We start from the raw sequence: 22,884 nt of genomic DNA, 5'->3' as shown, positions 1-22,884 counted from the left end.
AATACTGTATACAATCAACATTTGGGACAATACTGAAATGTGTCACATTAACTGATGGTACAGCATGGCTATACCTGCATGCAATGCCTTCATTGCCATTGTCAAATCAAAACTATGTATGTGGACTTTTTGTGGGTGATGTGTTTGGGAGGCATTGGTAATGTAAAGGTAAACCAATTTCACATTGGCATTGAGCTTTTTCCAACTCAATGCCCAAGTCATTCACTTGCCCGTGATTGACTAGTGACCAGTCCAAGGCGTAGTCCACAACCATGAACAAGATAAGCAGTATTAGGGCTCCAGATTGCGACCAAAGTGGTTGTATATGTGACCTTTTTTCACAGCTTAAGCGATTAAAAAAAAAAAAAATAAAAAAAAAAAAAAAAATATATATATATATATATATATATATATATATATATATATATATAAAATATCCACTTACTTTAAATGACAACTGTGAGACTTGAACTCACGTGGACTACTGATGAGCAAGCTAGCTACCCTGCACCTACCTTGTAAGACTGTAAACGCCTTCTGCTGCAAGACACCTACAGGTTTTCCTTTTATATACATTATTATCAATGCTCCTTCATTTGTCACGGTAATAAAACCATAAGTTGTTCTCTGAGTAAGTCCTGTATGGCCGTCTCAAAATTACAAGCGTGTGTGTGTGTGTTTGTGTGTTGGAGAGGAAGTGGGGTGCGTGGTTTTGGGGTGGGGGTAACGCTAACTGCAAAGATTGCCGACTTGCCGTTTTCATTTTAGTCATAACTCATATGCAAAAGTTTTTAATGCCTTGGTTATCAAGCTAGCAATTATCTATCTAGTCTGACTACGATCTTTCCTAAAGTAACCCTCCTACCCTAGTAACACCAAACATTTAGAGATGGACCTAGTAAATAATTAGCAAATTACTACTACTCATCAATGATACTTGGACATGGTGCACTTGTTTTAAAATGTACATCAAGCATACAAGCATATTAAAATTGGTTTTCCCACAAAAAGAGGGTTAGGAGTGTTCCCTACTGGACCCTTTTGAGTGAAACAACAGCACATAAAAGTGAAGGCTTTTTTGTGAATTGACCTGATTTGTCTGTCTGTAATTAGCAAATTACTGTGACTACTCATCAATGATACTTGGACATGGTGCACTTGTTTTAAAATGTACATCAAGCATAGAAGCATATTAAAATTGGTTTTCCCACGAAAAGGGTTAGGGGCATTCCCTACTGGACCCTTTTGAGTGAAACAACAGCACATAAAAGTAAAGGGTTTTTTGTTAATTGACCTGATGTCTGTCACTGCTTATTATGGAAAACTTTCTTTTTCACAGTAAAATATTTACCAAATACATGATGTCACTGTCAATGTTTAATTCATACGAAACTACAGTAATCATGCTGTACTTCAAAAAAGAATGCAACCAAGCATAGGCTGGTGCGACTAAGTGGAAAAAATTGGTTGTACCAGTGCTACGAGTGAAATGTTAGTGTAGAACAATAAGCAGTGGGAAAAAATGGAATGTTCACATTCTCTGGCAAGTACTGTCAATACTGAAAAACAAGGAAACTTAGTAACAATGTTGCACTTTGTAAAGAGTAACTCAGTTGCCCACCAGAAGTGTCATTAAGACATGTACAGTAGTTTTGCTTCAGACTGCATTAGTACCATTTTATTTGTGGTTAACACCACAGTGAACAACATCGTCAAGACAAAGCTTTTGGGCTTGATTAGACCAGATGATAACTGTTTCTCTCCCTCTGTCCTACAAAAAAAACCAAAAAGGAGTGTATTTTTTTTGGGCTAATCAAGAGCCTTTGTTGAACAATTCGTATCTTCAAATCGGTTGTTGGAAAGGAGAGACAAATCGTCTTGGAGCTGGAGCGAAAGTGCTCAAACCAAGGAAAGTCTGCAGACGTCTGGTTAATGGTTTACTCTGGTGTTTGGATGACCACAGAGGATTGACTAATCATCCCATGACAAAAAGGTCTTCTCAGGTCTTCCAATTCCTTTACGAATGCCAGACTCCTTATCCTAAAATTTTAATTTTCTCTAATGTAATCCTCAATTGTAAATTCCAAATGAACTCAAGTTTGATTATAGACACAAAACTAGATGATCGGGGATGAAGGAAATGCGAGAGCTGCAGTGATTACTCACATTTTGGATTAGTCTATTGACATTTTGTGTTTACAAACTTAACATGATGCACATTGACTTTGTATACAGATTAGGGTCTCGCTCTTTATTTTTTGAGAAGTTAGCCTCGAGAGGAATAAATAGCATGTTTGAGTCCCCATGCATTCATAGGTCTGCTAGGACTTTGCAAAATAGTTGATGAATCGATTCTGCGCCTAAATGCTATGCATGACAAGAAAGCATCATGGCGTCCATGGGAAGTTGAAGCCTTCGTTATTCCGCTTAACGCAATGTTGACATTGAATGGAAAGCGAGTTTCAGATGATTCTTAAAGAAATTCTGTCACGCCTTTAGATATTAAAAAATTGAAAGGTCGCACTTAATTGATTAACCAACTGTTAATTTCCCCAATAGTCAAATAGATAATTTTTTTTCCAAATACCAGCACCAGCAAGTTTTGCTGATTTAAAATAAATACATGAAAAAAAACTAACCATTTGTTGTCAAAAAATATAATGATCACGGCAGGATTTAGAATGCTTTGCAAGTCGTTTGTGGTTGCAATGGTGCGCTGAGTAAGACTGGGAGCTTTATGTCATAACAGGACATGATGTCACTCAGGCCTCTGGCTCAAAGTAATTTATTCTTCAAGAAACCAAGTCATCTCTAGTTAGTAAACAGAGGAGTGTCATTGCTTGGATACTTGGTACTCTTCTTTTTAAAAAGGCCCACCTAACCACTTCCTCACAACCTCTCATTCCCCGTACTTTCTTTTGACATGCACTCAATAATTGTTTAGCTTTGTGCGACATGTTGAGATTGTTTGTATTTGTGTGCTAAATAAATACTGTCACTGTCTGGTGAAAACCTCTCCTATGTCCATATTTGGTCAGGTTCATGTTTTTTTCAAGAACGGATACTCTTAATCACCATGTGGGTCTGTTATTTTTACATATTATTGACCAATTTAAAGTTTTGCCAATGGTTTGCTCTTGTCGATTATGTAATATTAATGACTCAACTACAGTAATGTGCCGTTTTTTTTTTTTTTTTTTTTTTGGTTTCCTGAAAAGTGACGGTTTCGGAGATGGAAGGATTCCATCTGATGACAGTGATCTACGTTTTGGTAGCACTACACCACCGATAACTGCAATAGTCTAATGCAGCTGAAGGTGTGATGCTTAATGTTCCACTTAGTAACCTTCCGGAATGCTTAGTCTCTGTTTCTATAGCTTCCTCCTGTCTGATACAATGTTCTCAAAACAAAATTTAGTCTTCAGTATTAATTTATTTTTAGATGTTATCATCTGGAAGGACACAATTTGAAGTGTGTCTCAGCCGTACAAGCAAAATACAGTGTTATATTTTTGCAGTTTCCCCACTTTAGTATTAAAGATCATCAACCAAATGTAAATATCACACAGATATAACCCAAGTGAACTTAAAATGCTATTTTAAAATGATAAAAAGAGGTAATTTAATAATGCCAAAAGGTTTTTAAAGTTACCTGGCTCTGTGTGAAAAGTAATGCCCCCCAACCTAAAAACTGGTTCGGCCATCCTTAGCAGCAACAACTGAAATCAAGCATTTCTGTAACTGCCAATGAGATACAGTTTGAGAATGTGGAGATATTTAGGCACACACCTCCTTGCAGAATTGTTTAAATTAAGCAAAAATTGAGGGTTTTCGAGCATGAATGGCTTTTTTGAGGTCACACCCCAGCATGTCAATTGGATTCAAGTCTGGACTTTGAATAGGCCACTTCCAAACCTTCATTATGTTTTAGAAGCCATTCAGAAGTTGACTTGCTGGTGTGTTTTGGGTTGTTAGTCTGCTGCAGAGCTACCGTGCACTTCAGGGTTATTAATTTCCAAAAACTGATAGTTAAACATCCTCCGTCAGAATTTTCTTTTAGAGTTGAATTTGTGGCTCTATCAATTCCAGGAAGTTATCCGGGTCCTGAAGGAACAGCCCAAGAACATCCCACTACCACTACTGTGTTTACTTGTTGGTTTGATGTCCTTTTTCAGCAATGCTGTGCTACATTTACGGCAGGTGAAACGAGAGACACCAACTTTGCAAAATGCTGAACTTTTATCTCCTCAGTCCATATAATACAGAATACACTCAAAGGTCTTGGGAATTGTTCAAGTATGGAAAAAGATGACACGCTGTGGTGACCCCTAACGGGAGAAACCGATAGGAAAAGAAGATTTGCAAAAGTAAGATGAGCCTTTTATATTCTTTTGGTCAGCAGTGGTTTTCCCCCTGGAACTCTGCCATTGATGCCAGTTTTGCCAATTCTCTTCCTTATTGTTGTGTGGAGGACCCATATCTCAGTGGTTAGGCCATTGGTTTGGTAAACCAGAGGTCGTGAGTTCATAGCTCACTGAGGCCTCTACTCCCCAAGAAAGGTTGCGTCAGGAAGGACATCCGGCGTAAAAACTCTCAAACAAATATGAGAGTTCATCTGAGATGTCATGCTGTAGCGACCCCTAACGGGACAAGCTCAAAGAAACTATCTTTCTTCCTTATTGTTGTCATGAACACTCTCCTTAACTGAGGGAAGGAAGGCCCACAGTTCTTTTGAAGTTGTCTTGAGTCCTTTGTGTCCTCCTAGATGAGTTATTGCTGTTCTCTTTGAAAAATCTTTGTAGGCCAGCCACTCCTTAAAAGGTTCACTACTGATCCATCTTTTCTTTAATGGCTCTCCCTATGGTTCATTGGAAATCCAAAGCTTTAGAAATAGCTTTTCTAAACCTTTCCAGAGGGATAGATGCAAATTCCTTTTTTTTTTTTTTTTTTTTTGAAAAACATTCAGTCTGTTATTTAAGCTTTTTTAGATATTTGTTCTGACTTGATTTTGTTAGTGATTTTCTTAATGGAACAGGTTTGTAGGTAATCATGCTTGGGTGTGATCAGAAACATTCCACCAAATATTTCATATTTCATTATTTAACAAGGGGGGTAAGGACTTTTTTTCCCATACAGAGCCAGATGACTGGATATTTTTTTCCCCTTATACATGAAATGTAAATTAAATTGACAAACGGCATTTAATTTCACTTTGGTTATAGTTGTCTGATATTTATATTTGTTTGATTGGCTTAAACGATAAGGAGGGAAAACTATTAACAGACATAAAAGTTAAAGAATGGGGGTAATATTTTTTCACGGGACTTTAACCATAGTATAGAGAATTTATTCATCTGAAGGTTTTGTTTTACTCTTTTCATTTCTTGTTGAACCTGTTGATGAAGAAGTGGCTGTCACTGGTTTCCTTTTCTTCCTGACCCATACACAATACTATCTGTAGTCAGAACACTTGACAAAGGAAGTAAACGGCTTGAACCTATAGGATGAAGCAGAACAGGCCGAGGACACAATTATATATTGTGGATCATGGTTTTACATTTTCTTGTTTAGAATTGGATGAAAACTGCCACGGATGTTATGTTTTTCTCAAAAATCTTGCTATTTGTGGGGCTGGATGTTAATTGGGAAAAAAAGTGAGTGAGTTGGAAGCCTAATGTGCATTATAGCATAGTTACTCACAACCTATTCTGTCCCAATAGATATTTATGGAACGAGAAATACAGTAGAACTCCCTCGGTCCAACATAAATCAGCTCAGAATGATTTAAAAACCATTTTACCTATGAGAAATTATAGCTCTACAGTCAAGCTTTTTTTTTTGCAAGCAACGAACCTCGATTAACTGTACAGGCAAAGCTTTTTTTTTCTTCAAGAACAAAACTAAGTAAAAAGCATTACTCATAACCACATAATGCCAGCATGTTAAAACAGTAAGTCAATTAATCTTTGAAAACAAGTGTCTGCGACCACAGCATTCGTGGACTAGCTCGCAATAGAGCAGCTAAGGTTAACAGGTTGCTCTTCTTTTGGGACTTCACTGTTAGCACAGTGGACGAGTGGCTAGCATGTCTATGGTTTGTGGTTCAAATTGCAGTTGCAGTCTGGGGGTTGCATGTTCTCTGTGCTTGTGTGGGTTTTGTAGAGGTACGGCTGCTTTCTCTTGCATTCCATTCAACAAGCGCTATAGAAAACAGATGGCTGTCTCACCCTCTACATACTCTCAGTCCCCTCTACAGGTATCAATGATCATTAAATGGCTCGTTGTCTCAACATCTCCCATTAGTACTGATTCAAAGATTGTGTACGGTATATTCTTAGTGTACATTCTGGTTGTTCTATGTCACATTTTTCTGCATTCTTATACAAGTTGAACTGACTAGTTTAATGTGTATATAAAATATTTTACTTCATTTTAATAATAAAAGAAAAATTATAGGTTGCCTGTAATTGACTTGTGACCATTTTAGGGTTGACTCCACCTATCACTCAAAAAAATCAGCTGGGACGCCGGTGACCCCAGTGAGGACAAGCAGTCCAGTAAATGGATGGATAATTACCCAATAATTTTCATTTGTTAAATAATTATATATTTCAAATGCCATTTTTCCTCAACAGGGTCACATTTTGATGTACTCTTGTTTGAGCTGCATTTTTTTTCAGTCCATACTTTAATGATGAAGCTTTGTGTTGCAAGAAGTGCACTGTGTTATTTACCATGGTTCGTAGACTCAACCAAAAATGTCCGTGTGTCTTAACACCTGCCAAACTCAACATGGCACACATATTGTCTGAGGTCTCAGCTGGCAACACTTGCAGCTAAACATCACTCAAAGTCTTCCTCGTCATCCTACATTGGAAGAGGATAACAAACATTATCCAAAATAAACTTGAAGTGTCAAGAGAGTTGGTGCTTATGCTTATAATCTTATGTCACTAAATTCATGTTATCCAGTAGTTGGCTGTCTTGATCTATAAAGAATCTGAGGTGAGGTTTCATCCACTTAACTGTGTTGACATGTACCATAAATGTTTCTCTGTAGATATATTCATAAAAAGACAATTGGGATCTTGTACCTCTTTTACCTATAGAAGGCAAATGTGCTTCAAGGGATTAAGAAGCACAGAAATGTCATGTTTTAATAACCGAGTATAGTAAAAAACAAAAATGACAGGCTCCCTCCATTTTCCAGAACAGTAGAAATTTCTATCAAGAAGGTTTCGATTACTTTTTTTTTGTGCTACAATAATACCCTTTTATACAAAAATTCCTTTTTCTTCAGTTTTAGACATGAAGAAGGACATAGACGCATTGATAGCAGAGGAACGTGCAGACATCCTTTCCAAATATGACCAGGTGAGACAACCAAACCCAGAACTGTTGAGTCTTAAGTTATCACTTCAGGTAGTAATTTTAGTAGCAATAGTATTTTTTTTTTTTAGTTTTAGTAAACATACATTTCAAATACAGGAGCTATTTCCGCCCTAACCCATTATTTCAAACACAGCATCTTCTTGTCACCGTTATGGCATGTTTTTGTTTCAGGGCAGGCAAGACGGTGTCAGTATTGACCCGTGGGAGGATGCTGACTACAGCATCTATAAGGTGATGGACCGCTTCGGCTTCCTGCAGTAAGTTAACCAGTTGATTGGCTGATTACGTTTTTTTTTTTTTCCCCTGAAGGTCGTATTCCTGTTTTCTTTTCAATTAAGGCCACATATGGTTTATTTTGTCATATTCTTTATATGTCTTTTTTTTTTTTTAAAGTGAGAAAGAGTTACCGACACCCAGTGTGCTTGAAGAAAAGGTATGTATTTTAATGGTGGATCTGCCTGTTTATTATTTAGTATATGTCCTGCCATTTATGAATTGTCCATATTTTTCTTTACCAGCAAAAGCAGCAAGAGATTGATCGTGTGGAGAAGTGGCTAAAGATGGTGAAGACCTGGAACAAGTATAAGAATAGTGAAAAGGTGTGTAATTCGTAATTTATTAATTCATCTGCTCTGGATATGCCAATAATTTGAGGTAGTTGGTCTTTGACACAAACCTTTTAACACAGAATTCTTCAACCTCTATTGACACAAACTGCAAGCTGACTTTGAAGAACAGATAAACACGAGTGATGATTCATGCATGTGCAATTATTCAGGCGAACTCCAGTACTTTAAGTAACTACTTGTCTGGTGTTTAGTGTTAATTCACTTTTGCACTCAGACAACAGGCAAAACACATCTACAGTACAACATTACTGGACTGAACTTGTGCAATGGAAATTGATAACCATGTAAAAATAATTGTCTGGAGTTGATGCCCTTTCAGATGTGTTTTTTCCGTTTATAGGCAGAATTACGTCTTTTTAAATTGCATTGATTTAAAAAAAAAAAATTCTCAGTTTTTCTCCAATATTCCGACTCTTGCCGGTGCCAGAATCCACACTCATTCATATTGCATTTTGACTTTTGCAAGCGAGGTGGAAGATTAGATACGCGTCTGTTGATTGGTTGAATGTCTTCCTCTTGAGCAATGAAAACGCTTTTTGTATACGAGGCAGATCATGGGGCCATTTTCAAGTGAAATAAATTGATATACGTGTCAAAAATAAGTTCCGATGGGATTGGATGGAATGATAAATCGTCCATGCAGTTGGAAAGAAGGAAGTTACCACTCTGTTAAGCAACTTCATTCGCAAAATCAATCGACCTGGTAAAGCATTGTGCACATGGGGTCAGGATACTAGTGAATATGGATCAAGAGGTTTCAAGGCATTGGGAGTTCACACGAAATGACAAAAACATGCCAAACAACTGAAAGCAACGAAAATTAACTTATCCGTAGCTGGTACATTAAGATGTAAACTCAAGGCCACCAACCAACCCAGTTGCAGACAGGGTAATCAATAACGAGGTGAGAGTTCAGAAGCAATTACTAAAAATGTTTGTATTATTTACTGATAACGACACATGATGTTAATAATTGTCAAATAATAATCAAATTCAATCACAATCAAATTCATGTGTTTCAATCATTTAGTAAAACAAGAAATTAAAACATTTTTGATTGGATACGATATACACACTATGAAAGTAAATCTGAATTAAATTTAGTTTCTAATAGTTTACTACATTGCATTTGTATATGAATTTGCAATTTTTGGGGGTAAAGGTATGCACCTAAATAATGAATGATCATATTGTTTCCATTTTGAAAACAGAATAGCATTTATTTATAGACGTACTAGATATATTTCATAATACAATTTCTAAAACTTGCACATTAAAATTGGTGATCATCCTTTGATCGTGCTTTCAGCCCCCCTGCAGACCTCTGGCTATTTTACAGTCTTTTTCATTCAGTCAAATCACATGTCTGCCATTAACCATTATCTCCTTTTACCCATAAAATGTCATTGTTGTATTATCTGTTTTTCAGTTGGTGAAGCGTGTATATAAAGGCATCCCACTCCAGCTCAGAGGCCAGGCCTGGGCCTTACTTTTGGAAATAGATAAGGTTAAAAAAGAAAATGAGGGCAAATATGAGGTAAGTATCGTACAAGATCTGTCCTGCAATAGCTACCACCAGCATGCCCCACCACATTTGTTCTGTTCTTGTCTGCCTTCAGAAAATGAAGCTGCAGGCTCGCAACTTCTCCACAGAGATCAAACAAATTGACTTGGATGTGAACAGAACCTTCAGGAACCACATCATGTTCATGGACCGCTTTGGAGTCAAGTAAGTTTTTTTTTTGTTTTGTTTTTTTTAAACAAGGCTTGAAGAAACATCTTGTATCTTTAAAAAAAAATTGCATTTCAAATGTCAAATTCTGCGTTGAATGAAATTACATACACACAAAGCAACATTTGGTTTGGTTTAACATTTTATTATCATATACCAAAGTGACAGAGCTAAAAGTTTTCACCACAAATGTCTTAGGTTGTTGTTTTTTGTTATGTATAGAACATTTGACACTTCTTTAGTTTCTTTTCACCTCGCATGTTCAAGTTGGTGTGTTCATACATGGTGTCCGGTTGGGCGTGACCTTTGGCTTGAGGCAACACACACACGCACACAAGGGCACACACAGGCACATAGACCAAAGTGTTAGTTTCCTCCTCGCTCTATTTTATTAGCCTTCCTGTCAGTTGCACAGAGCCCCACAGGAAATGGCATTTATTCAAAAATGTGCACTGAAATCAAATGTTTATACAGAACAATCACATCCATAATGGCATTTTAATCAGGCATATAGATTTGGGTATGGAAGAAAATATACATTTGAGATTTCATGTCATAATTTTACACTAATCTCCTGTCATCTGCTTGGTGGATTCGGTTGTGTGAGCATGTGTAAGTGTGTTCTGCTCTCCCGCACAATTGAGACCAAAACACACTTTCATCCTGCTTTGTTGCCCAATCTCTCCCTACAAGTCAACAGCTGCCCCCCCCAATACACACACACGTCGACATGGGCCTCTATTTAAAGCTCTTTTCCTGTCTCCTTCAGTGTCTGTGAGACGTGTACATTCTGCAGAGGCCCGGAGGATGCACATCCTCTGTTTTCCGCATTGTATTTATTAGCTCCACACACTCGCATGCGCATATTGACATTTGGCAGGCTTTATGTAGTATCTTGAACATTACAGAATATTAACAAATGCATTATTGTGATGGAGTTGAGTTAATGTGGTGACAGGCTGTAAGAAATGCTTGACTGATTGCTGGATTGATTCAGTGATTGATTGACACATCAATGTTTTACATCCCCTTGGGGCCCTTTTCCACCTGAATGGGGAACTGGAAACAGGTTAGAGGAGTACTGATTCCTCTCTTATACATGCTCGACTTTTGAAAACAATTTCTATAAATTAATGACCGAATAGAATGATATTTGTAACTTGACGGATTATATCAGGTGATCATGTAAGCAAAGCAAAGCAAATTTATTACATTATTTACATTTCATACACAAGGTAACTCAATGTGCTTTGCATGATTAAAAGCATTTAAACAACAAAGAAATAAAACCTTGAAAACAGTGGAAATACTTTAAAACGCATGAGAAAAATAGTTTTTAACCTGGATTTAAAAACATTCACACTTGGGACTGACATCACCTCTGTGCACAGCATAATAGATAAATGCTGCTTCAGCATGTTTGCTTTGGACTCTGCGCTCCACTAATTGATCTGAGTCAGTTGATCAAAGAGCCCTACTGGGTTTGTACAGTATTCTTTTATGTTAGCATCCATATACAGCTACGGTAATGCCACAACTTCATGACAATGTTTCTGTAATTTTACAAATTTAATTTGTAAAAATGCACATTATTATTTCAAACAATGTTGTCATCCATCCATTAATTTTCTTTGCCACTTATCCTCGCGAGGGTCGCGGGAGATAAAAATAATTTGCTTATATTGCTCAATAGATAAAAAGGCCTTTTAGTAGAATGCTACAGACCTCCCGCCTAAAATGTAGGTATAAAAAGGGGAATTTACTTTGCAATTTCTCATGGATGGTACGACTGCCAGACCTCACTGTATATTTTAAGAGAATGCTTTGAAGCACTTCATGATGCTGTTTAGCCTTTTTTTCTTTATGCCTATACATTAAATTAAATTGAATACATTTGTCAAGCGCCGTGCGTGCTGAGATGTTAATTTGAAGATATGGCCATTTAAATCTCAATTTATTCAACTCAGCTATACCAAGGGGAGTAGCACGGTCTAAATGCAAAGCAGTCACATTCTCATCGTAACTGTTTCTTTCCATGTTCTCTCTGCAGGCAACAGGCACTCTTTCACGTACTAGCAGCCTACTCAGTCTACAACACGGTAAGATATGTGGATTAGAATATTAATACACAAATGCATGACATCCTATGTGGATTGCTACAGAGCCGTCACCAAAGCACTTTGGTGGTGGTGCATTTGCAGGTCATGATGAGGATTTACAAATAAATACAAGTAATGTTATGACAAACAACACCTATTGTAAAAGATAAATCTCTGCATCTCAATCTTTTGGTGCAACATGGATGGATTATGGATTTGACTTCCAAGGAGCACGGTGGCTCAGCTGGAAAGTGTTGGCCTCACAGTTGTGAGGTCCAGGGTTCAATCATGGACCCATCTGTGTGGAGCTTGATTCTCCCCGTGCCTGCTTGGGCTTTCTCCGGGCATCTCCCACATCCCAAAAATATGCAACATTAATTGGACACTCTAAATTGCCCCTAGGTGTGATTGTGAGAGCGACTGTTGTCTGTCTCTATGTGCCCTACAATTGGCTGGCAACCAGTTCAGGGTGTACCCTTTCTCCTGCCCGTTCACAGCTGGGATAGGCTCCAGCACTCCCATGACCCTTCTGAGGATAAGCGGCAAAGAAAATGGATGGAGGGATGTTGTGGACATTTAACAATTAAGTACAATTAAAGACTCAGTGAATGGCTGAGTGTACTATACCAGACTATTGTGTGTAATACACAGATTGGTGTCGTTTGGAGTGAGTTGATATTACCATATTTTTCTTTGTAAATGCAGTACACAGAACAAGTCAGAGCTCACCAACAACTCTATTTTTTCCCCCTTTTCTTTTCCTGAAAGGGATGTGCTGGCAGTTCCTGGGTGGATGTGGCATTTGAGCCATAGGAAATAGGCATGTGCTTTGCTGTCCTTTTCGCCATTTCCCACCACTTACAAACTGCTCAATCGAAACTGGGTCAGTGGGAGAGCACAAGAGCGAAAATGGGAGGACGGGTACTCTTGGCGATGGTGGTGTGGCAAGGGGGGCTTGTCCTTTCGCCTATGTGACAGCAAGGAAGAATGTGAAGAATGTTTTGAAACCTCAGTGTACAGTAATCGCATTGACTTTTATCCTTTCAAGGATACTGTGAATGGGTAATTCCGCGGCCCAAATATGGGCAAGGGAACTTTGATCATGTTACTAATGCTGTGTTCAAAGTAGCAGCAATTAAAAGTGAAAACAAGCGCTCTGGTGTACCTTTGACTACAGTAAATATTTGAATAACCTTGGTGGAAATGTTTATAATATGATTGCAGTGTATGCTGGAGGTCTGTGTGGTCTGACTGTTAAAAGAAAACAAAAAAAACTGCACACTTCCACGTCAGGCGTTCTTGAACCCTCCTCTCAAGACCTGTGTGTGTTGGGATGAATTGTGAATTATTCCTGCAATTTGCCAGTAGAGTTCATGTGTCTCTTTCCTGTTCCCCCCAGGAGGTCAGCTACTGTCAGGGGATGAGTCAGATCGCTGCAGTCCTGCTCATGTACCTGAACGAGGAGGACGCCTTCTGGGCTCTGTCCCAGCTCCTCACCAACAGCAAGCATGCCATGCATGGTGAGACAACACAGATAAAAGCGGAATCAGAGTTGAGAAATGACTGGACAAACACAAGCATTTTGGTGTCGCCATTTTGCATCCTAACAATTGCAAATAATCTTTCAAAAATAAAATCTTCATCAGATCCAGGTGGCATTATGAGAGAGAGAGAGAGAGAGAGAGAGAGAGAGAGAGAGAGAGGAGAGAGAGAGAGAGAGAGAGAGAGAGAGAGAGAGAGAGAGAGAGAGAGAGAGAGGAGATAGAGAGAGAGAGATAGAGAGAGAGAGATCTCTCTCTCTCTCTCGCTCTCTCTCTCTCTCTCGCTCTCTCTCTCTCTCTCTCTCTCTCTTCTCTCTCTCTCTCTCTCTCTCTCTCTCTCTCTCTCTCTCTCCTCTCTCTCTCTCTCTCTCGCTCTCTCTCTCTCTCTCCTCTCTCTCTCCTCTCTCTCTCTCTCTCTCTCTCCTCTCTCTCTCTTCTCTCTCCTCTTCTCTCTCGCTCGAGAGCTCCTTCTTAGAATTAGAATTAGTACTCCCTGTGCTTGTGCGGGTTTATTCCTAATATCCAAAAACAAACATTTTAGGGTCATTGGAGGTCCGAAATTGTCCGTGAATGGTTTTTTTTTTTTTTTTTTTTTTTTTTTTTTTTTTTTTTTTTTTTTAAACTTATGCGTGCAATTTAATTCACTGGAAACCAGTTCAAGTTCTTGCCTTAAGTCAGCTGGGATAGGGTCCAGGTTACCTGTGACCCCAATGAGGACAAGTGACAGTGTAGAACATGGATTGAGTTGGAAGAAAAATAAGAATAATTAACAATACCACAAATAACTAAAGCTCAACATTTAGAAAACTGTGGAAAATCTTTAAAATGCCTTAATTTGTATGTTATGGAGGGGTGTAGCTCTATGTTTTAAACCTGTGAAAACACATTCCTACACATCAGTGCACTTGGTGTAAGACTGTTAATTTTTTTCATTGTCAATATTATGCCTCCCCCACACAGCAATTCCATGTATGCTTTTCTGACGTGTGCTTTTCCACTGTGCAAGGTTTCTTTATCCCGGGATTTCCCAAACTGCAGCGTTTCCAGGCCCACCATGAGCGGATACTTTCCAAAATGCTGCCTAAACTGAGGAAGCATCTGGTGAGTGACAGCACATTCAGATCCTCTCTTCCCCTCCTCTTTCTCTCATATGTTGCAAGACATCTTTCAAGGTCCTGCACCAGTGCTTTCGTTTTCTAAGATGCGTTGAATCCTGACAAGATGACTTTTCTTCATTAACTCTCACTTAACAGGACAAGGAACAGATGTCATGTGGGGTTTACACCACCAAGTGGTTCCTGCAGTGCTTTATTGACAGAGTGAGTGTTTGCTTTGATTTTCCTCCCTTCTATTTTATTAAACTGCTTGTCCAGTTGGCACCCTTGCCAGGTGAAACATTGCACTACAATGGCCTCTTTTTTCCCTGCACTCTTATAAAATGGTATAAACCACTGCAACAAGGAATATTCATTGCAAAAATCTAATTTTGTGGGTGGTTAATGAATTGAGAATTGCTAAATCTTGGCCATCCCTTGTCACAGCATATGATAGTCATTTTTGCTGTCTTTTTGCATACCAGAGCCCCTTCACCCTCACTCTGCGCTTGTGGGACATCTATATTCTGGAAGGAGAGAAGGTGCTGACTGCTATGGCTTACACAACCCTCAAGTTACACAAAAGTGAGTCCGATGCCAATCGGCTAGTCTTCAGTGTCCTGTCTCTGTATGTGTTGAACACAGCACGCTGCAGCTTCTTGAACTCAACGATACAGCCACAAGCTGGCATCTGGTTGGCTGCCTCCTTCCCGGGTGGCTTACATAATGCAAGTGGTTGCTATGGACAAGATTCGGAAGCTCATTTTTGATTGGTTGCTTGTAAAGTATGATCATATTTTGACAAGCCCATTCTGGTAGAACCATTTTAAATTGCCACTGACATGCCTATATACATTTTAAAATAGATATTGTTATGAAAACTACATATAATATTATTCACTTCAATGTCTGTATGAAATATATAATGGGAGGAGTTGTCATTCATGCGCAACGTTGCGCAAGTCTCACTCAACATCCCAGTGGCAGCCACATTGCCTGCAACGTCATTTGCAGATGTCACACTGGGACACTTGCCATTGAGAAGACACTGTCCCACCTGCTATGGGAGACGAACAACAAAGATTTTCGGATTTTTCCGATCCCCTTTCTGACATGTTGACTCTTTTCGAAGAAAAAAACATCTCACAATCAAGTGAAGTGACCGGGGCAATATTGCCTATCGTTTCGAGTCAGGTTTAGATGATATGCGAATCACTTCTAATTAACAATAGACTCCCCAAAATTATGTATGACAGTATGTAGCTTACTCAGGAGGACCCACACCGGCCAAAGTAACTACTGTTCCGGACACCGGTGGAGGGGGGAGAGCTCCCTTCTCCTCCTGTACTCGGCCAAACCACCTCCCCGCCTGATCCACTTCCGACGCGGCGGCGATGAACAATGGCGGCGGCGATGAACAGCGGTGCCCCCCCCAACTATTTTTTTTTTTTAACAGCTCTGTACACACCTACCTGTCATTTGGAACCCACATAGCTCTTGCCTTTTGCACCTGTGCAATCCATTTTTTACGACGAACCGAGTCTTTTGGAATTGTGTGAAGAGTGAATCCATCCACCTGAGCGTACGAGTAATATCCAGCAATACAACGAGAAGGCATTTTCGCTAACACGTGGGAAAAAACAGCTACTTTCCCGCCAGTAAAACGGGTATAAAGACACAAGCCCGCCGGTGTGGGCGTTTGGAAAAAACGTCACTTCCTGCTTCTTCTCCAAAACAAATCCCTCGAGAGGTTTTCATGGTGGAGTTACAAAAACCAATATACGTCAAAATCATGACGTGTGGTCAAAAAACAAATGGGTCCATGCCGGCTGCATTTTTTTCATTAAAAACATACTAAAAATCATGCTTTACGTGTCGGTGGCACTTTCAGTAAGATGAACTGTTGTTTTTCTCATTTTTCTCATAAATAATCATTTTTGTCACATCCCACATCATAGTCTTGGTTTCACTTGGAGGACCAACAGTCAGTAAATAGTAAAAGTCCAAAGACAACTCATACCCATTATAAGTGTGTGTGAGGAGTGGTTGGGGGTAAGTGAGGATACACTACCAATCGTGTTTTAGGGTTTGGTTAATGCATCCAAAATAGAAACAAAATGGAAAAAAAATGGGGAAAGAAAAACCCACAAATAGGTGACTCCGCGGGTACCGAATCATAGGAATGCAGGATTTCACTGTAAATGTGTAGTCACCTGTTATTATTGCATATGCAACTTCCCTTCCGATTGATTTTTTTTTTTTTTTTTTTTTTTTTTTTTTTTAAACATGTTGTCATTGTTGGATGGAATTTTTGGAATACTATTTATTTTCCGCAAATCCCCCCAAAAGGCCATCTTGCATGAGTTCCCAAACACTACTTCATTCAACTTGATATTATACTGTTCCTTATGTTGCATCATATACCTTTGCACTCGTATCAACACAACACATGAAAATTATGTTAAATTGCTCATGGTTAAAATAAAAGAAAATTTATCACGTTGTCATCAATTTAAATAGCAGAATACGGTTCCCACAGTGCCACCCATGTGAATCAAATTGTGTGCTCACACTAAGCCACAACTGCAAAAAAAGTGTTTATTACATCACAAACGAAACACCTGTCTTGCAGTCCTCTTTCCAAACATTTTTTTTCAAAGGTCTTCGAGCCATAAGTGATGCAACAAATACCAATAAAACTGAGAACGGACAGACTACCAAGCCTCATGAACTGCCTTACAGCAGCAAAATGTGACAGTACAGCGATCGTTTGTAACAGAACAAGGCTGCTCAAGTGAATAGAATATTAATAGTTTTACTCATTTGTTGTCTAAAAGTATCCAAACTTTCAATATGCTTTAGGCAGCAAATATTTTGCACTGCTTCCAGAGTCTGAAAAGAGCCAGTTTTTTTAAAAGTGGATAAAAAAATTCTGTACAGATTTTCTGCTAACGTTGCCAGAAGAATGTAAGTAAGTATGTGGTCTTAATCTTTCTCAATATTTCACTCATAATTTAATTTGATGTCTTTTATGTATTTTCTTTAATGCTGTAAAGTAAACAAAACTGGCAGTCATTTTCAATAAGATCACTCTGAAGCAACTGTCAAATAACTTGGTGGACGTGAGGCATCCTCATCATAGCCACGCAATCATATCCATTGCACATAAAAGTTGCAGTCAGCCTAGCCCTGGATTAGACATAAAGCCTTTATTTAATGTAAAAAAAAAAATGCAATGCCTTGTCTAAATTCATCATCTTCAAGTGTTCAAGCCTCTCAAATAGTATAAACATAGCAGTACAATGGTTAGTGTTTGTCATGATGACAGCCTGCAGTGCCCACAAATATTCGTGGAGACTCATGACACCACCGGTTGTATCAACATTTCCATTGCCTTAATTATGTCATCTTCCAAAAACGGTTTTCAAACGTGAGGAATGCAATCAACTCGAGAGAGGTGGCTGCTCTCTACAAAGTTGATCGATTCCAACAAAACCATCCTGCACACGTTTTTTTAACCTCACTATTTTTCATTGTCATGTCTTTTAAAAAATTAAATTAAAATAAATACAAATACAGGCAAGAATTGTACTGCGGAATACAGTTCAATGAGGAAAATATCCACCTTCTGTCATGTATTGTCAGGTTGTGACAGGTTGACTGTCTAAATTGTGAGTGCCCCAAAATCTGCTTTACAATCCAATATTTCATCAGAAAACTAGCCCAGAATGACTACTTAGTCTAATTAAGTATTTTCTGTAAACATTTTAATGTCCAGAACTATGGAAAATACAATAAATGCCAACGTAATTGCTCTAGTGGACCATAAAAAGTTATTCAGTGTGCCCACTCTGGCCCCTCTGCCATAGGTTTGATAATTGTGCAATAATTGATGAAAATTGTCCCCATTTTGTGTGTCCAATCAGAGCGTTTGCTGAAGTTTCAGTTGGAGGACCTGAGGGAGTTTCTTCAAGAGCAGCTCGCTGCTTCCTTCCTGCTTCCAGATGATGTCGTGGTGGAGCAACTGCAGGCGGCCATGTCTGAGCTACGCAGTAAAAAGTTGCACCAACCTCCTCCAGGTACAGCATTTCCCCACATCCACACATTTATGTTTGAGGGCTTCCTGGTTTTACGATAGGAAGCAAGAAGTAGTTTGTGCAGCGTTGTAAGGATATTTCGACAGACGGCCATTCTTGACCCCGTTCACACTATCGCTGAGTGGGACGTGACCCGATGCTGGCTGCGCCAAAGTTGGGCAAATGTGGCCCACTACATTATCAGTGGCCTGCTGCCTCTTTTATATTGCCATGGCAAACTGTCCTTATCATTTTTATTGTGGTGAGTGACCTGTGAGACATGTTATTCAAATCCTCTACACAAGTAATTGTTCCTCTACTTCTAATTTCCGACATTAGTTTGACCAAATTGATGTTGATAACTTTCTGGGAGTCTCTTTCATGTAATATCACGTGAATTGTAAGCGCCTCCAAACTTTGAAGTGCTATATGTTTGGTCTTCACGGAGCGACATACTTACAGCAGCCTCCCGAGTGCCGAGAAAGAAAAAGGCCTTAAGTCTGTGGGAGAATGCGCTTACGTCCAAATTTGACAGTGAACGCCCACAGAGCATGTAGTTGGCACCAGGGTGCGTACATGAAGTACATAATACTCAAGAGGGCGGGAGAATCTGCACAGCCAGAGAAGCACAGAGCTGTGTGGTTTTTCTGACTTAAGCAAATGGAAGAGTAAGCTTCAAAGACCTTTTCAGAAATAAAGACAAAATGAGTTTAAAAAAAATTATCTTATTGTAATGTAAAAAGTAATTTGTTAAATGTATTCCTTGAACCGGTTGTCCCCGTTTTTGAGGGCTAGTTGTCTTGGGTCAGTCTTAAGTAGTTGTCTGTCTCCCAGTTGTTTTAGTCACGGGTCGCTTCCCATTTGCCTTGCCCCCATTTCACATCACAATCAGAGTCCGCTTGGTTGGCCAAACATGGTTTTGATTTCTGATCGTAAATCCAGGTTTACCATTTACATACAACAATTGGCTCGGCAGATGAGGAAGGGATAATCCCTTGTAACACACTCCACATCACAGGATAATTGCTCAAGATAATCTTTTAGAGAGACTCAGGCATTTGTTGACTTTGATAGAAAGAGAGGGAAAAGGCTCGAATTTGGCCTGAGTTCCTGTGTCCCACTTTTTTCATGTTTTCGTTTTTTTTAGGCAAATCAGAGGAGCTACCAAAGAAGCCCCTCGGTCAAGAGAGGCCAATTGTCCTACTCCCTCTGCAGCGTGACTCTCCTCTAGAAGTCAAAAGTGATCTACAGCCTCGCAGCCAGTCTAATACGGACAGCATCACTTTCCAAGAAACCAAGGCCCAGGACTCAAGAAGTCCCAGCAGGTCCAACGCACTTTCCTTGGGATCACCTGACCCAGCTGCGCATCTCACGAAAGCAACATCTTCTCCCAGAGCATTCCCATTACCTCCCAAACCAGCAAAACCCCATGCTAAGGTAAATGATGGCAGAGATGAGAAGGAATGTGGGCCTGAGAAAACACAAGGAGGCAAACTTTGTGGATCCCCAGACACCCAAAAGGAGCCTATTGATTGGCCCCCTCCATATGAAGCCTCTCCTGGGGATGCGCTGGAAGTGAATCCAGACGAGATGGTAGACCTGCCAGATCTCCCACCTCCACCGTTGTTTTACCCAACAGAGGAGGAGCCAACGGTCACTCCACCAACCCAGCACCATTCAGCTCCCAAATTGGTGGGTTCATCGAAGCCATCTCTCCCCCCCAAACCGTTCATGTCCCCTCCCTGTGGCTTCACGGCATCTTCCTCTCCCAGGCTTGCTCCCCACAAGCCCACCAAGTTCCCAGTGTCTCTGTACGTGCCGGCATCTTCAGCTGACAGGAGGCCTTCCAACACTTCCCAGTACGACAACCTGTCCGAAGCCGATGAGGACGAGCGCTGCCCCGAGAGGTTGTTAGACTCCACCCCTGAGGAGGTTTCTTTCGACACAGACTATGACCCCGCTCGCAACCCACTACCTCCTCCCCCCATCTTCATCCCCCCGTCGCCGTCTCCTCGCCCTCCCTCGTGCCGTGCTTTACCTAGTTTGCCTCAGGAGCCGGAATATGAAGGAGAGGACCGCTGGGTGGAGGACTCCGTCATCATCCCCCCTCCTCCCCACAGCTTTGCTGACAGACTCTCTCCCTTTCAGTGCCACAGACCCACCTCACCCACCGCCTATTCCAAGGCTTTCGCTCGCTCCCCCAGGGACCGTTCTGCCTTCCCGGCACCACTCTTGTACACCAAGTCTCCACTGGGCACTCCCAGGCTCTTGGAACAGTCTGGCCACTGGGTGCCGAAAGCTGCATCCAGCCCAGACTTTTGCAGGATGCCTACGGGTGGACAGCAGCTGCCGAAGTCAATCACCTTTTGAAGTGCAATCCGCATATTGACCGATCCTACCAGGATGAAACATTTCAGTTGAAAGGCCAGTAGTAACTATTCGGTGCGTCTCCATAGCAAAGCATTTGAGCATTTATTCTATAACCCATTAGTTTGCTGAATTGTCCATTTTCTAGTACACTCTTTGTCCTCACTAGTAAGACAGGGCAGAAGACTAGAATGACTTACCCCAAGTTACCTATATTCCCAACTACTGAATTAACTTTTTGTGCACTAGTAGAACAACTGGGGCACACTCGGAGAAAAACTGGGCCATGTTAGTACATCCACTGTCTTACCAGTGACTTCAGATGTCCCTCCTACCTCAGAGGACTATCTATGGCTGCCTTGTAACATTTTTTTTCACTATCGTATGGCATTATAGCACACTAGTCGAACAACTGCCTGATACTCTTCAGGCAAAATTGCACAACTTCTCAACTCGTACAATTTTCACTGGTCACTAGTAATACTAGTAGTGGGCAGTTGTCAACTAGTGTACAGTTTTTCATCTCTAGTAACGTGTAGTTATTAATACGCAAAATTGCCATAGAGTAGTGGGGGAAAAAATCAGTCGCTGTACTAGTGCACGAGTAGGATATTGAATACATACTCAAATGTCATTCCATAGTTTCGATAAGGTTGTTTGTATTGTTTGGTCAACATGCCCACATTTCCATGATAGAACCTTTTTTTTTTAAAGGTTTTTTTCCAATTGTCATTTTGTACTTTAAACTGTTTGCCTTACCACGCACATTGCAAGTGCATTGATGTTCCTGTTTTTATAATACTGTGTCATTTTATACAACAACAGGCACAACTTAATGAAGCCACCACTCCTTCATGTGTGGTTCTCCTCAATCTTTGTCTTAAATGGAGTCCCGGTAGCGTCTGGGTGCTCTCATTTGGTCCGTCGGTTCCCATGAAGCCTTTAAGGTGAAGGCTGGCTCTCAACTGCTGTTTGTCAAAATGTATTCAATATCTTTAAGTCAAAGAGCTATGACGTTAGTTTGAGAGTTTGGTAACATATGAAGGGAGGTTATGGTCATATCAGTTCATTCATTTCTTAGAAAAGGCAGCATTGGATACACTATTCATTTTATTTCTCACTTTCCCGCAAGTAACTTTACATTGTGTAAATCAAAGATGGAAACATCTGTCATGTGTATTTGAAAAGTAGAAAATGATCACTTGTGAAAAACATCTCTGCCGGTATTCTTTTTGTGTATTCTAATTGTATATGTTCACTCACGTTTGTATGTTTTGACAAGATTACGTGGTGCGTGGGCATGTAGTTATTTTTCTTTATGAAGGCATTTCAGACACCCTTGTGAGAATATGATATTTAATATTTTCTGTGTACATACTGTCTGAGTTTGTCACTTCAAGCTCGTTATTGTAATCACTCAGAAAAATGTCAAAAGAAAAGGAAGTTAAGCCATGTTAAAAGTTTGAAACTTTTGGAACAGATCCCAATATTTATCAGGAGTGATTCTAAACCCCACATTATTTACCGTACATTGTTGCTGTAAATGTTATTTTGACTGATAAATTAATGTCCTATCACAGAGGAAGTCTGCAAGGCGAACTTTCTTTTTACAAAAAAAATTTTTTCAACCCACACAGCAAAAAAAAAAAAAAAAAAAACAGCCCTTCTTTGGTGGTGCTAAATTTATTTCCCTATTTCTTCATGTCCATGCAGATGATTCTAGAATAATTCTCACAAATTACAATATAGACCTCATCATAGTGGGATTACCATAAATGAGACTTGGTCATCCATTGTGGTTGCATGGTTGGCAGAAAACCAAATGTAAATGTCTAGTAACATGGACTGTTGTCCCAGGTGTTTTATTTCCTGAAAACATGGCTCATCTTGTTGAGGGTTGCCCTGTGGACTGCTCAACTGTCAAACACAAGACAACCACGAACGTTCACAGCCG

At 39.8% G+C, this 22,884-nt stretch overlaps 1 protein-coding gene across 2 annotated transcripts in view; it reads left to right on the top strand.

Annotated features, from left to right (window-relative positions):
- si:dkeyp-19e1.3 (TBC1 domain family member 10A) overlaps nt 1-22,511 on the top strand; it is a 32,125-nt gene extending 9,614 nt beyond the window's left edge. For both annotated transcript variants that reach the window (XM_061821446.1, XM_061821447.1), the window contains exons 2-14: nt 7,301-7,374; nt 7,564-7,649; nt 7,786-7,825; nt 7,911-7,991; nt 9,451-9,558; nt 9,641-9,750; nt 11,804-11,852; nt 13,252-13,372; nt 14,400-14,494; nt 14,647-14,712; nt 14,973-15,072; nt 18,414-18,566; nt 19,711-22,511. In XM_061821446.1, coding sequence (XP_061677430.1) covers nt 7,309-7,374; nt 7,564-7,649; nt 7,786-7,825; nt 7,911-7,991; nt 9,451-9,558; nt 9,641-9,750; nt 11,804-11,852; nt 13,252-13,372; nt 14,400-14,494; nt 14,647-14,712; nt 14,973-15,072; nt 18,414-18,566; nt 19,711-20,933 — 2,298 coding nt within the window. In that variant the 5' untranslated portion in view covers nt 7,301-7,308 and the 3' untranslated portion in view covers nt 20,934-22,511. The remainder of the gene's footprint in view (nt 1-7,300; nt 7,375-7,563; nt 7,650-7,785; nt 7,826-7,910; nt 7,992-9,450; nt 9,559-9,640; nt 9,751-11,803; nt 11,853-13,251; nt 13,373-14,399; nt 14,495-14,646; nt 14,713-14,972; nt 15,073-18,413; nt 18,567-19,710) is intronic.
- The last annotated feature ends 373 nt before the right edge of the window (nt 22,512-22,884 follow it).

Source organism: Syngnathoides biaculeatus, chromosome 6 (genome assembly GCF_019802595.1).
Source record: "Syngnathoides biaculeatus isolate LvHL_M chromosome 6, ASM1980259v1, whole genome shotgun sequence".
NCBI lineage: Eukaryota > Metazoa > Chordata > Actinopteri > Syngnathiformes > Syngnathidae > Syngnathoides > Syngnathoides biaculeatus.
The sequence above is the reverse complement of the archived record's forward strand: the minus strand, read 5'-3'. Positions and strand labels throughout refer to the sequence as shown.